At 34.6% G+C, this 13,139-nt stretch overlaps 1 protein-coding gene across 1 annotated transcript in view; it reads right to left on the minus strand.

The window, feature by feature from the left end:
* Window positions 1–6,683: 6,683 nt before the first annotated feature.
* Window positions 6,684–13,139, minus strand: part of LOC129255561 (multiple epidermal growth factor-like domains protein 6) — a 47,179-nt gene continuing 40,723 nt past the window's right edge. The window contains exons 27-29 of the mRNA XM_064097184.1: window positions 12,795–12,914; window positions 12,027–12,180; window positions 6,684–10,089 (exon numbers count right to left, since the gene is read on the minus strand). Of these exons, the coding sequence (XP_063953254.1) occupies window positions 10,011–10,089; window positions 12,027–12,180; window positions 12,795–12,914 (353 nt within the window). The 3' untranslated portion in view covers window positions 6,684–10,010. The remainder of the gene's footprint in view (window positions 10,090–12,026; window positions 12,181–12,794; window positions 12,915–13,139) is intronic.

Raw genomic sequence — 13,139 nt, forward strand, 5'->3', positions numbered from 1 at the left:
ATCATCCACTCACTATTTCTTTTGTTTTTCATTACATAAAATATAAAATAGGCCTATTCTGATTTCACCTAATTGCCATGTGAAAAGAAGTTTTTATTCCCTGAACATGTGTAATTATCATTGTTTTAACATTCTGTGGTTCAAAACAAGAGGGTCATTATTGTAAAATCTGCGGGAAAATCTGTAAAAAATTGCCATATTGTAGAATTAAAATAATAAAAAACAAAGAAATAGTGAGTGAGTGACATATCATCGACTCTCATTTACATATCATTGAATTGTGCATAATAAATGTTATGTGAAAAATAAGCAAAACTTTGAAATGTCATAACTTTGTTATTTTACATCCGTTCAGTGTAATGCTTCTATATGATTTTGCTTTATTGATTCAAATCAACAATTTTCTGGGGTAACTTGACCTTTAAGGACTACCCCCCCCCCCCCCACTCACGTAAAGATGAGGGGCTTGGTGCCATATGGACCCCCCAAAAAAAATCACGACCAAGAAATTAAGGGGGAAAAAAGAAGAAGGGCAAATTATATATTTTTAAAATCCGTCAAAATCTATCACAAAGTTTGATGTATAAAAAAGTCATTTTTTTTGCTAGATTTGCTCGCAGCCTTTTTATTATTTTTTTTGGTTGCCATTGCTACGTTCTGTTATTGTTTCACACATATAGTATGCTTTTGCTAAATTGCAATTGAATATGCTATTTTCTGTATTATTTTATCACATTATGTATGTATATTTTTTCAGTTGATCAATGAAGACTATCAAAAAGTATTGGCTGACAAAAACTGATTTTTTTTTTCGGACTAGGATAGATATTTCAATATAGGTCTGAAAAAAAAAATAGGTCCGAAAAAAAAAAACGTAAACGCGATCGAAGCGCGAGCTATGTTATAATTTTATTATCCCTAATTTAGGGACTGAAAACGAGGCATTTTAAGATTATTGGTCCGCTGTAAATTCCACAATCTGACGGGATGACAGCTACTTCAACCCTAACACACGTATCCTAATCACCCTAACCAGTGGGGTACCTAGGATTTTCCACAAGGGGGCAAATTCGTCTGCCAAAAAATTTGACAAGCAAAAAAAAAAAAAGGTCTTCAACCACAAATAAAGGATCTCGTCCGCCAAAAAAATTGACAAGCACGCAAAAAAAAAAAAAAGGTCTTCAAGACTCGTCAGGGGGGGGGGCAGGGACGGTCCCTTGCAATTTTGCGGGGAGGGAGTCCTCTCGCGGCAATTAAATCCTTTAATCCCTTTTTGTGGAAAAAACACAAGGAGAAACTATATTTATAATATTGTATATAAAAACCAAGCCCGGGCCAGCGAGCCCCCGCCCTTCATCTTCATATCAACTACTTGTGTACAGGTGGGTGGGGGAGGGACTTTGGCCATGGATTCCCAAAAGTTTCACGACCAAGAAACAGAGGAGGAAAAAAGAAAGAAAATGAAAATAAAAATGGTGAAATATCGATTTGATTTGAATTAAATAGTCTAATATATGTCTTTGAGCTGCCAAACAAGGTTTAGGAAAACCCATTTAAGTAGGCATCCCAAATATAAGCGAAATACGTAACATATCGATGACCAAGAAATATAAATAGGCAAAATATGATATCATTTTGATAAAAATGTTACATCTATCATAAAAATTAGAGTTTCGTATTATATGCAAATAGTCCAGGATAGAAGAGGCATAACCTTGTTTTTTTATATACACAATATATTTGATGGTTTCTTGTCAATTCGAGGGTGCTGATTACGAATCTGAATGATGCCACTCGTGTAACCTTGAGCATTTCTCGCAAATTGGCAAAATCCAATATGGCCGCCAAAATATGCATATATATAATTGCCAGCAAATTTGCTATAAAATGTATTTATTTGTGTTGCAGGAGTGAAATACTCTCTGAAATTTTTTTTTTGACAAAATATTTATTTCTTGATATTCAAAGTGGCCGCCACAGACCTCTGCATACCCTATTATGTATACGATATAAATAGGGAAAATTAATATTTCACAAAATGATCAATAAACTGCAAGTAATTGTGATCTATGGACGAAGTAATTATGATAATCATCAATGCTAACATGATATATCATTTATTATGTCATGTATGGGGAAATTGTTGTATTTAATATTCAAAATAGCTGCCACTGGCCCAAATAGTATTATTTTCTATGGCAAAGGGGCCAACAAAATTCACAACAGTGAGCACTAAAATGCATATTATTAAAAGAAACGAGTGGAATACTGATTAAAAACACAATTGCTAACGAAATATATCATTTAATATGCCATGTATGTGATAAATGCTGTATTTCTATATTCAAAATGGCCGCCGAAGGCCCTAACAGTATTATGTACAATGAGAAAGAGGCCCGAAATCACAAAAGTGAGCACTGAAATTTATTTGTGATGAATAAATGGGATACTGTCTAAAAAACACAATTTTTAACGAAATATATCATTCAGGTTTAAAGTTTGTGTTTAATACTGTATTTTTACTTTCAAAATGGCCGCCATAGACAAAGTTGATTGTATTATGTACAATGCGAACTACGAAATAAATTTTCACACGAGTGAGCACCTTAAATGCACGTAATTGTGATCTATGAGTAAATTATTGCCTGAAATCATAATTTCTAACAAGATATATCAATTCTCATGCCAGGTAGGTAATAAATACTGTATTTTGAAAGTCAAAATGGCCGCTACAGGCCCCAACAGTATTATGTACAATGTGAATTAATGGGGACAATTGATAACAGATTTTGGCTTTGCTTGACCAAATGGTGTTGTATGAGTAAAACATTGTCTGAAAACATGATTACTAACGAAATATTATAATATATCATATCATCTAAAATTTTGGTGATAAATGCTATATTTCAAAATTCAAAATGGCCGCCATATGCCCTTTTGTGAAAATTACCTGTCCTCATTCAAATTGTACATAATACAGTAATGGCCCATGATGGCCATTTTCCATTTCAGAATGCAGCACATATCACCTTAAATGCACCCGCCAGATATGATGTACCTCGTTAGGAACCATGGTTTTAGACAATATTTCACCCTTTATTACATCACAATTATATGCAATACTTATAGTCAAGTAAAGCCAAATTCTGTCAAAATTATATGACCAAATTACAATGTACATAATACTTTTAGGACCTATGGCAGCCATTTTGAATGTCAAAGTACAGCATTTATTACCTCCATTACCAATATGTGATGTATTTATTTAGAAATCATGTTTAAGACAATATTTTTACTCATGCATCACAGTTACTTGCATTATATGATTTTCACTCTTGTAAAAAGTAGATTCCCTATACGCATGTAATATAATTTAGTTAGGGCTAGTATCAGCTATTTTGAATGTAAAAATACAGTATTTATCACTTACATGGCAGAAGAAATGCTTTATTTCATAAAAATCACGTTTTCAAATAATGTTTTATCATACAACAGGACTTTATGGATTTCATAGTCAAGTAAATCAAAATTCTTACAAAATTACATGTCCCCATTTACATTGTAGATAATACTGTTAGGGCCTGTAGGGGCCATTTTGAATTTAACAATACCAGCATTTATCTCATGCATGACAAAAGAAATGATATGTTTCGCTAGAAAACGTGTTTTCAGACATTATTTTACTCGGTGATCACAATTACATGCATTTTATAGTTCTTACTCTTGTGAAAATTAATTTCTCCAATCGCATTGTACATAATGTATAATGGGCCTATGGCGGCCATTTTGAATGTCAAAATACAGCATTTATCACATAAATTGCACTTTTATTTCGTTAAAAATTATGTTTTTAGCCAGTATTCCACTCGCTTATCTTAATACTAGTAATATGCATTTTAATCCTCACTCTTTTGATTTTCTTTTGTCCCCATGAACATTGTACATAATACTGTCAGGGCCTTTGGTGGCTTGATTAATATCAAAATGCTTCATTTATTACATACATGACATAACACATGATACATTTCGTTAGCAATCATGTTTTCGATCAATTATTTCACTAAAAATCACAATTACTTGCATTTAGTGATCATCAGTAGCGTACCTAGGATTTTCCACAGGGGGGGGGGGGGCAAAACCGTCCGCCCATAAATTGGACAAGCAAAAAAAAAAAAAAAAGGTCTTCAACCACAAATATAGGATTTCGAACCAGAAAAAAAATTGACTGAAGCAAAAAAAAAAAAGTTTTCAAGCACGTCAGGGGGGCAAAAAAGGTCTTCAAGCTCGTCAGGGGGGCAGGGATACGTCCTTTGCATGGGTTGTGACTCTCGATCAGGGGGGCAGACTGCCCCCCCCCCCCCCCCGCTAGTGCATGGTGCTCACTTTTGTGAAATTCTGTTAGTTCCCATTCATATTGTACATAATATAGAATACATGGGTCTATGGCGGCCATTTTGAATATCTAGAAAATAATTTTTTGTCAAAATCGTTTTTTCAGAGAGTATTTCACTCCTGCAACACAAATACATACATTTTATAACCAATGTGCGGTAAATTTTATGATTTTCATGGGTAATTTCCATATTTTGGTGGCCATATTGGATTTTGCCAATTTGCGGAAAATGCTCAAGGTTACACGAGTGGTATCATTCAGATTCGTAATCAGCAAAAAATATTGTATATATGAAAAAACATGGTTTGGTCAGTTTTCTATGGGGCTATAGCTATCCTGGACTAAAAGGTCTCACTTCCTATGCGCCATGTCTGGCCCCATAAAAAAAAACTTTGGGCTAATTACGCCACTGTATGTAGGAAGAGGCTGTCCCTTGACTTTCCACAAGTTTCCTTCCCTTAACTTTCTCTCTGTTTCCCTTAAGATTTCCTCTCCCCCTTTACCCTACCCTTTCCTTCTCCCTCTCATTTTCTTTCTCACCTCTTTTTCCTTCCCCTTCTCCCTTTTTTTTTGGGGGGGAAGGGTGGGGTGGGGGCAAGCCCCTTTGGATCATTTTTTTCAGTAAACGTGTACAAATCTTAAACTGATCGTCAAATCATTATAAGACAACCACTAGCTGCCCCCCCCCCTCACCTGGATCTGTACCTTGGTGTCCTGGTCGCACACCTTCCTTCATCAATGAATTTTTCTTGCACAACTATTGTTATCAATTAAGTTCAAGAAAGTTGAACAAGGGGTCGCGAGGTCCACCCAATTTGTAATCGCATGTAGGCTAAAGGAAAAAAAAATCATTTGTGTGTACTAAGGCAAATTACTTATTTCATCAAATGCCATATAAAGTACTTCTAATATCACATTCTATTCATTTAAAAAAAATAGAAAATGAAAAAGAAGAAAAACAGAGTTCTCGCTCCAAAATAAAGGTGATTTGGGTCGAATTTATACATTTTAGCGCATCAATCTGATTTCCAAGGAATGCTGCCTTTGATTTATTATAACATAAACAGCACCCCAAGACAAATCTTGGGGTTTGCTTCATCAAGTACCCCAGCACCACCGCTTCTAAGGGCGATGGTGTAAGCAGCAGAGCCCACTGGGAGAACAGTTTTAGAACTGAAGTGGCTACCCTGATAAAATATAATAATAATAAAGTGGAACGCCTCTGGCAGTCTCGCCTGCATTACGCGATTCAATATAGCAGCAGTGTCGACTTTGAAAAACAACTATTGAGTGATTATTCACACAAAAAACCCATTCATATAATAAAATACTTTGTTCATTGACCTTGGTCATGTAACCTGAAACTAATGCAGGATGTTCAATGATACTTGATTACTCTGATGTCTAACTTCCATGAACTAGATCTAAAACATTCAAAGTTATGATGGCAATTCAGTAAATACCCCCAACATGGCCAAAGTTCATTGACCATAAATGACCTTTGACCTTGGTCATATATGACTTAAAACTTGCACATGTTTGTTGATACTTGATTGCTCTTACTCCCAGGTTTCATGAACTAGATCCATAAACTTTTTAAGTTATGATGGCAATTCAACAAATCTCCAAACATGGCCAAAATATGTTGACCCTACATGACCTTTGACATTAGTCATATGACCTGAAACTCAGGCAGGATGTTCAGCAATACTTGATTACCCTTTGTCAAAGTTTACTGAACTAGATCTATAAACATTCAAATTTATGACATTTCAAAGATTTATCCTTGGTTAAGATTTTGATGTTGATTCGATCCCCAAAATGGTCTAAGTTCATTGATCCTACATGACCTTTGACCTTGGTCATGTGCCCTAAAACTCAGGCAGGATCCCAGTAATACTTGATTATAATAATGTCCGAGTTTCATGAACTGGGTTCATATACTTCTTAAGTTATGATGACATTTCAAAAACTTAAACTTGGTTAAAATTTCAATGTTGACAACGCCGCCGCTGCCGGAAAAGCTGCACCTTTCGTCTCTCTCTGCTATGCTGGTGAATAAACCCTAGAATTGTTTTTTGCCAGTTTTTTAATGTGTACATGTCAATGGCATAATTTTCATTGCCACGTTATTTTTTCAGAGTTTTCTTTAAGAAAAAGTTTTATGTAACAGGCCTCTGACTGGGGTGTTAAACTGACCTTCCTAAAACTTGGTCTGAAAAAGGTCCAATCAAAGTAGGGTTAAGCATTAAAAAAAAAAAAGAATTCTTAGACACATAAAAATAATCATGGAATGCTTGATCCAGCAATAAGATTTAATCATTGCAAATATGGGTACACTTTTGAACAATATCAATCAAACTTTGTATATGATTGCATGTGAATAGAGAGGAATGGAATAATCAATTATATTCATCATATATTAAGTCTTTCATACAAATTACATAAATTCATTATTTCAAGTTGTAGCATAAATACCATACTTCTTGATAAACAAAACATTCAAACTTCTTGCAAATTGTACTATCCATCATAAAGATATTTTATGAACATAGAATTACTTTAAGCAAACAATAAATGATTAATCATAGGCAGAAACAGAAAAAAGTGACAATTATCTTTCAAGACTGACAGTACAAATTCAAAATGTTAAAAATAGTAAACAGATTTTGAATCCACACAGATAAACAGGGGCAGTGCCTGGATATTTTGATGGAAGGTTAGGGCATGATGACTTAACCCTAAATCTCCCGGGGTATTTTGATTCTTGTCATTCCCGGGGGGGGGGGGGGGGGGGAGGGCCATTATGGCCCCCCCTTAAGATCTCAGCCGCGGATTGCGCGATCACAACAAAAATTTGCATGATGGTAGAGAATGACGTAATCTACGCAGTTGCATTGGTAAATTTCACTAAATTCATATATTTTTATTTTATATGAATTAATTATGCTAATTTATTCATGAAATCATACTTTTTGCTCTGATTCACTAAATAAAGCTCCTAGAATGCTATTTTTTGGTGAAAATATTCTTTATAGCATTCCTAACAATTGTGAATGAAAAAAATTCTGGTACCAAGACCGATTTCTTATGTATTTTATTGTTTTTTTTATATTTCTTATGTATTTACCTTGTTTTTTACTTTTTGTTTTTTTATTGTTTTTTCGATGGAAATCGTTCCAGACTTAATTCTGATCATAAACAAGGCAAAATTAATTAAGTTTAATCAGTAAAAGTAGAAATAATGATACATTTATGAATTTTGGCTAAATACACAATTTGCATTGGATTTGTACATGAAATCACGTTTATGAGCAATTTTGGGGAATGTTTCGTAATGTCGTAACCGCGTACCCGGGCGTCACAAATTTGGTCTCAAAATTTGCGCGAGACTTGAAAGTAAAAAGTCAGTGAGCGGCGAGGTCAAAAAATTTTGCGCAGCAGATATATCGCGAAAATTGTCGAGGGGGGCCATTATGCCCCCCCCCCCCCGGGAGAATTAGGGTTAAAGTTGACTTCATCTTTTACCATAGAGTTACATTCAAACCTCCCATATGCTCTGCTTCCCCCTCCCCCTATTTTCCCTACTACTTGAAATATCACAAGGAGCTGTTGCCTTTACTGAATAATAAATGCACCAATACATCTTTTGAAAGGCAGAGTAACATTTTCTCTCCTCTGAAATCATAAACAAACTTTGAAATAATCTTAATTTCTACAAGATATGGAAAATAATCTAAATAGTAGAAAAAGGTTTTTAAAGGAAATAGAATGGAATATAATTTGATTAACATTTTATCAATAACTCCATAAACTGATAAATAATGACATAGTTAGATATTATCATTTCAGCTGATGCAATTAATGCATAATATACAGGTCAATATCCATATCAAGAGCTTCTTAGAGATACACGTACAAACAAATGATTATGAGATTCACACAAATTTATGATAAACATATAATGAGTACTGTTTTTTAACATTATAAATTTTGCAGATATACAAGACAGCTTGATACTAAAATGTCTGCAGTATATTACATATAAAGTTAGACACAATAAACAGGACATGTATAAATCTAGAGTGGTATTCTGGAACACTGTCATAACTTTTGTCATATCTTTTGCTTGTACATTGGAATTATGCGCATTTTAGAGCCGCATATTTTTGGTGCGCGCTAAAGAGAAGAGACAACATTAATGACAATTTTTATGACAGAAGTTATGACATCCACCAGAATGCTGATTCTGTCATATCTCTGAGAAAAGACAATGGTCAGAATACCCCCCCCAGGTTACAATTCATCACACCCATAGTTATAGTATCATCTCCAAGCGGTAGCGTATGCAGGAATTTTTTGAGGGGGCTTTCAAGCTGAATAAAATGTTGATAAATTAAAAAAACAATTTTAGGTCGTTTCCTACCCCAAAACAAATTGACAAGCAAAAAGAAAAAGTTTTGAAAATAATATCGGGGGGGGGGGGGGTTGAACACCTGTAACCACCCCCCTGCGTACGCTACTGTGTCCAAGCAATATCTAGTTTCCAAGGCAGCTCACATTCTTCCATACAACTAACGGTAAAGTGACAAAGTTGTGTTACATTCAGCCCAGGATCTGTTTTGTATAACTTTTTATCAAAGGCAAATTACCCCCGGAAGTTACCAGCTATAATTATACAAGCTAATGGAATGAACAAAAACACTTGACCAATCAACTTTTGTTGATGCATTTGGAGAAATAAACTGAACGTAAGGACCAAAATTAGGTAGAATTTGAAAAAGTGCAGTCGCTCACTTATTCATTGTCCATATGCAGTTCCACCTTAAATGGATAAATTAATTTTATGAAAAGTAGAGAAAATATGATTTTGATAGAATGAGAGGTATAATGTATACATTTCTCCTTTGTAAATTATCAACAATACAGCGTATCTGAACTATTTAAAAAAAGATAGTCAATAACAAACTTAATAGTTGACAAATAATCATGGATAATCATATGGTGTATCCGAGAGCACCCAGCTATCAGACCATTGGGGTAACCAAGAGTAAGGCATACAAGATACATAGACCATGCCTGTTGGAAGAATTATTAATGGTATGGTGGTATCCTTATTGCAACATCATAGGTATCTTGATGAATAACTGACAGCTTGGCTTATAAAGCTCTGGTCATTCCTGTCTGATCTAAAAAAAAATTGCAATTATGATTGCACCATCAGCTGAATCAGCGATTTTGAATTCAAATCCCGGACAATTAATACTGCCTTTAAAATATGATATTGCATCTGCATCCATTAAGTGTTATTTATCAGTGGTAACTTTTAATTTGCCTTTCTAAGTGAGTAATAGGCAAGACATTTCAATAAATTTAATGAGACCGACTGAACTCATTGAATCAATCTTGCAAAATCCTTAATCTGTCAATATTGATGGCAGCCATTGGATGAAAATCTGACGGAAATGACATGCTAATGCCTCTATAAAAGTGTCTACTTCTTATAAGGACTTTATTAGAGGTCTGCAAAAAAAAGCTGTGCATAAGTTATTTAAAAATCTTATGGTTGACTTCAAAGAGAAAAGCTGGTTGTGAAGTTCAGAAGCTCCTGAATGGCTTATATGTTATTCCCATAGAGTGGATTCTTGAAGCTTAATGAAGGGTCATCTTTGAGGTCTTTTGAGTTTTCTTTGGAGCTGTAAAAAATCAATAACATACAGAAGAAACAATAAGAAATGATATATCAGTGGCTTTCACACAGAAGATCTGTTATAATAATAATCATGACAACTATCACCAAGCACCAGCACCCACTAGGATTTAGCAAAAGTATATACAATAATATTAGAAATAAAAGTTGTAGTAGTAGTAGTAGTAGCAGCAGTAAAAGAAGTAGTGTTAGTAGTATGAGAAGTTGTTGTTGTTTTACTAATAGCAGTAAAAATATAGTAGTAGTAGTAGTAGTAGTAGTAGTAGTAGTAGCAGTATTTATGGTAGTAATGGTAATAACAACAACAATAATAATAACAATAATGATAATAATGATAATAATAACAATAATAATAAAATAATAATAATAATAATGATAATAATAATAATGATAATAATAATAATAATGATAATAATGATGATAGACATATGAGCAGGGCAAATTTTATGCATTATTGCTTGCTTATGACTGTGATCAAATGGTCGGTCAATAAGTTTCCAATTGTTTATCCACGGACCCAATTTATTGCCCGCTCAGGAAAGTCAATGAGAAAATGCGTGGAAATGTAGCGGGCAATAAGGCAGAGCTAACATCCGGGTATTCTACGCGCTTTTGTACTCGTCCTTGAACCGCGCAGTGCTATACGTCACAATGTTAATCAAGTTGAGACAACGCTGGATACTGCGTCCCCAGGCCAGGGACGCGTCATTTCAATTACGTCACAATGGTAAAGTTCAGAGGCCCATTCTGCTCAACATGAAAAATAGATTCCCATTCTTAAACTCTAAATTTTACAAATTTTTGCTCTAGATGTCTGATTTGGTTAATAATAGCAATATTGACTGGCCTGGGGGAGAAAGGACATATATCGCCCTCACTAAATTGATATCACCCTTGTCTACGACTCGGGCGATATAAATCTAGTTTGGGCGATATATGTCATATCGCCCTGAGGCCAGTCAATATTGCTTTAATATTATTACTGTGCCCAAAATAAAAGTTGCACAATAGCTATGAATTCTAAATGGGAGGATATGATCAACAGGGATGGGGTAATTTGATTTTTCAAAGATGACACAGCTGTGCATGAATCTTCCTTCTGACATTGGTCAAAGTAATATAAGTCTGTTTTGTATCCTTTGGCATGGTGGCAGCAGTGGGATATGTCATCTAAAATGACTGGGTCATGTTTCATTAAACCTGTTATAATCAACCTCAATAAGAGTGCACTCATGGCATCCCATTGGCTAAAAGTAGAGTTGTCATAGAAATGTTCATTAAGCCTTATATGAAACTGGATCTTGGTGCTTCAAGAAAAGTTGTTGATATTATGTATGGATAAGTTGATAGTATTGTTTTAAGTGGCATTGCCACTTAATTCCCTATCTGTGAATCTTCATGTTCATGAAATTTAACCTTAAATCTGAGCCATGCTAAATAAAAATTTTCAGAGTTTTCATTTAAGAGCACTGGATATTGTTTAAAAATAAAATGTCATTTCTCATACCAGTTTGATATCAACAGTTCAGATTCCTTAAACCTTTTTTTTTTAAAGATTGTTCTTTGGCCTGATGTTGCCATCATAAAATGATGAAAAGTGGCCCATGACTGCCACGTAATAAACTATAATTAAATAATGTGACATTAGTAATTAGATGGAATGGGCAGTCAACCTGAACCAAATAAAGCAAGGGGCCGAAGCCACTTGTTCCTGGGACTGAAACAGGGTTCCCCCTTTCACAGCCCATACAGATGCAAGCTAGGATTGTCATCCCCAAAGGGAGCCTGGTCAGCTAGGAGCCAAGCTAGACAAGCTAGTGACCTTGACTTCTAACATCCCCTCTTGCTTTAATATCAACTCACAAAAGATTTGTGCTGTCAATCACACAAGTTTCATTAGGCCATAAATATCAGTGACATTACCTAGACACATCCTTCTCTCCTGTTGATGTATCATCAATCAACTGTCTCTCATCACTTGTATTGAATGATCCTGTACTAGTGACAGACTCCATCGTTGACATTTGAACTTGTTCACTAATGGGGCTGTCATTGCCACCTGTTCCCATCACATATACTAATACGGTAATGGGTAAATACAAAATAGATCAAATAAATGAGCTACACCGAACCTTCAAAAATAAATGGCCAAGAAAATATTAGTTGTGAGAAATCAATTCAAAGAAGATATTGGTCATCAAGACAACTCACTTATTATGGCAGTGGGGTTCAAAGCAAAATGCCTGATTTCAACAGGGACATTTTTTTAACTTTGACAAATTTGAAAAAGGGGAACAGCTCTCATGAATGTTGATAAATTCTCTTATATTTTTCAATTTATTTTAAATATACTTATCTGTTATGTTAAATAAATTTGCATCAATGTTTTATGGTTGAAGCATAGCTTAAATCAATGTTACCCTGAGAAGCATTTAAAAGGAGATCAAAGTTAAAGCAATACCAATGTAAAATGCATCAGCACATTATTCTCATTTCGAGGGAGCATTTCACAAGTGTAAATGTAACAAAATTTTCAACTGTGAACTTCCCATTTAAGCCAATCACACAGATGGAAGGATTTCAGTAGTTCTAAAGTTGTCAGTGAAAATTATTGACAAGGCGCTGACAAGAATCTGTAAAGAATGCTCCCCCAAATATAACTTCAATAAGGTTGAAATAGGAAAAACTTACACGGGTCTTCAATTCTGTAGGCTCCCCTGTTTTTTCTTTTGTACCAAATTACCACAGCTACGACCGCAATGATTACAAGAATAAGGACAATACAGGAAACCGATACTGTCAATTTTGGCACTAGGAGTAACAAAGAACAAGATTAATTAATTTAACTAAATAAACGATAGAGTTTGAATATTCACTAAGAAATTGAAGAAATAGAGACACATTGAAACATTTGATACTAGATTTCAAACAAATTAAATAAAATCATGATGAAAATAAAGTTGCTTTAAAGCAATCCTTGCCTCTTCGGTCAATCCCGGAAACAATTTTGTGTGTCACAAAATGAAGATTCAGTCA

This window comes from Lytechinus pictus, chromosome 3 (genome assembly GCF_037042905.1).
Source record: "Lytechinus pictus isolate F3 Inbred chromosome 3, Lp3.0, whole genome shotgun sequence".
Taxonomy (NCBI): Eukaryota; Metazoa; Echinodermata; class Echinoidea; order Temnopleuroida; family Toxopneustidae; genus Lytechinus; species Lytechinus pictus.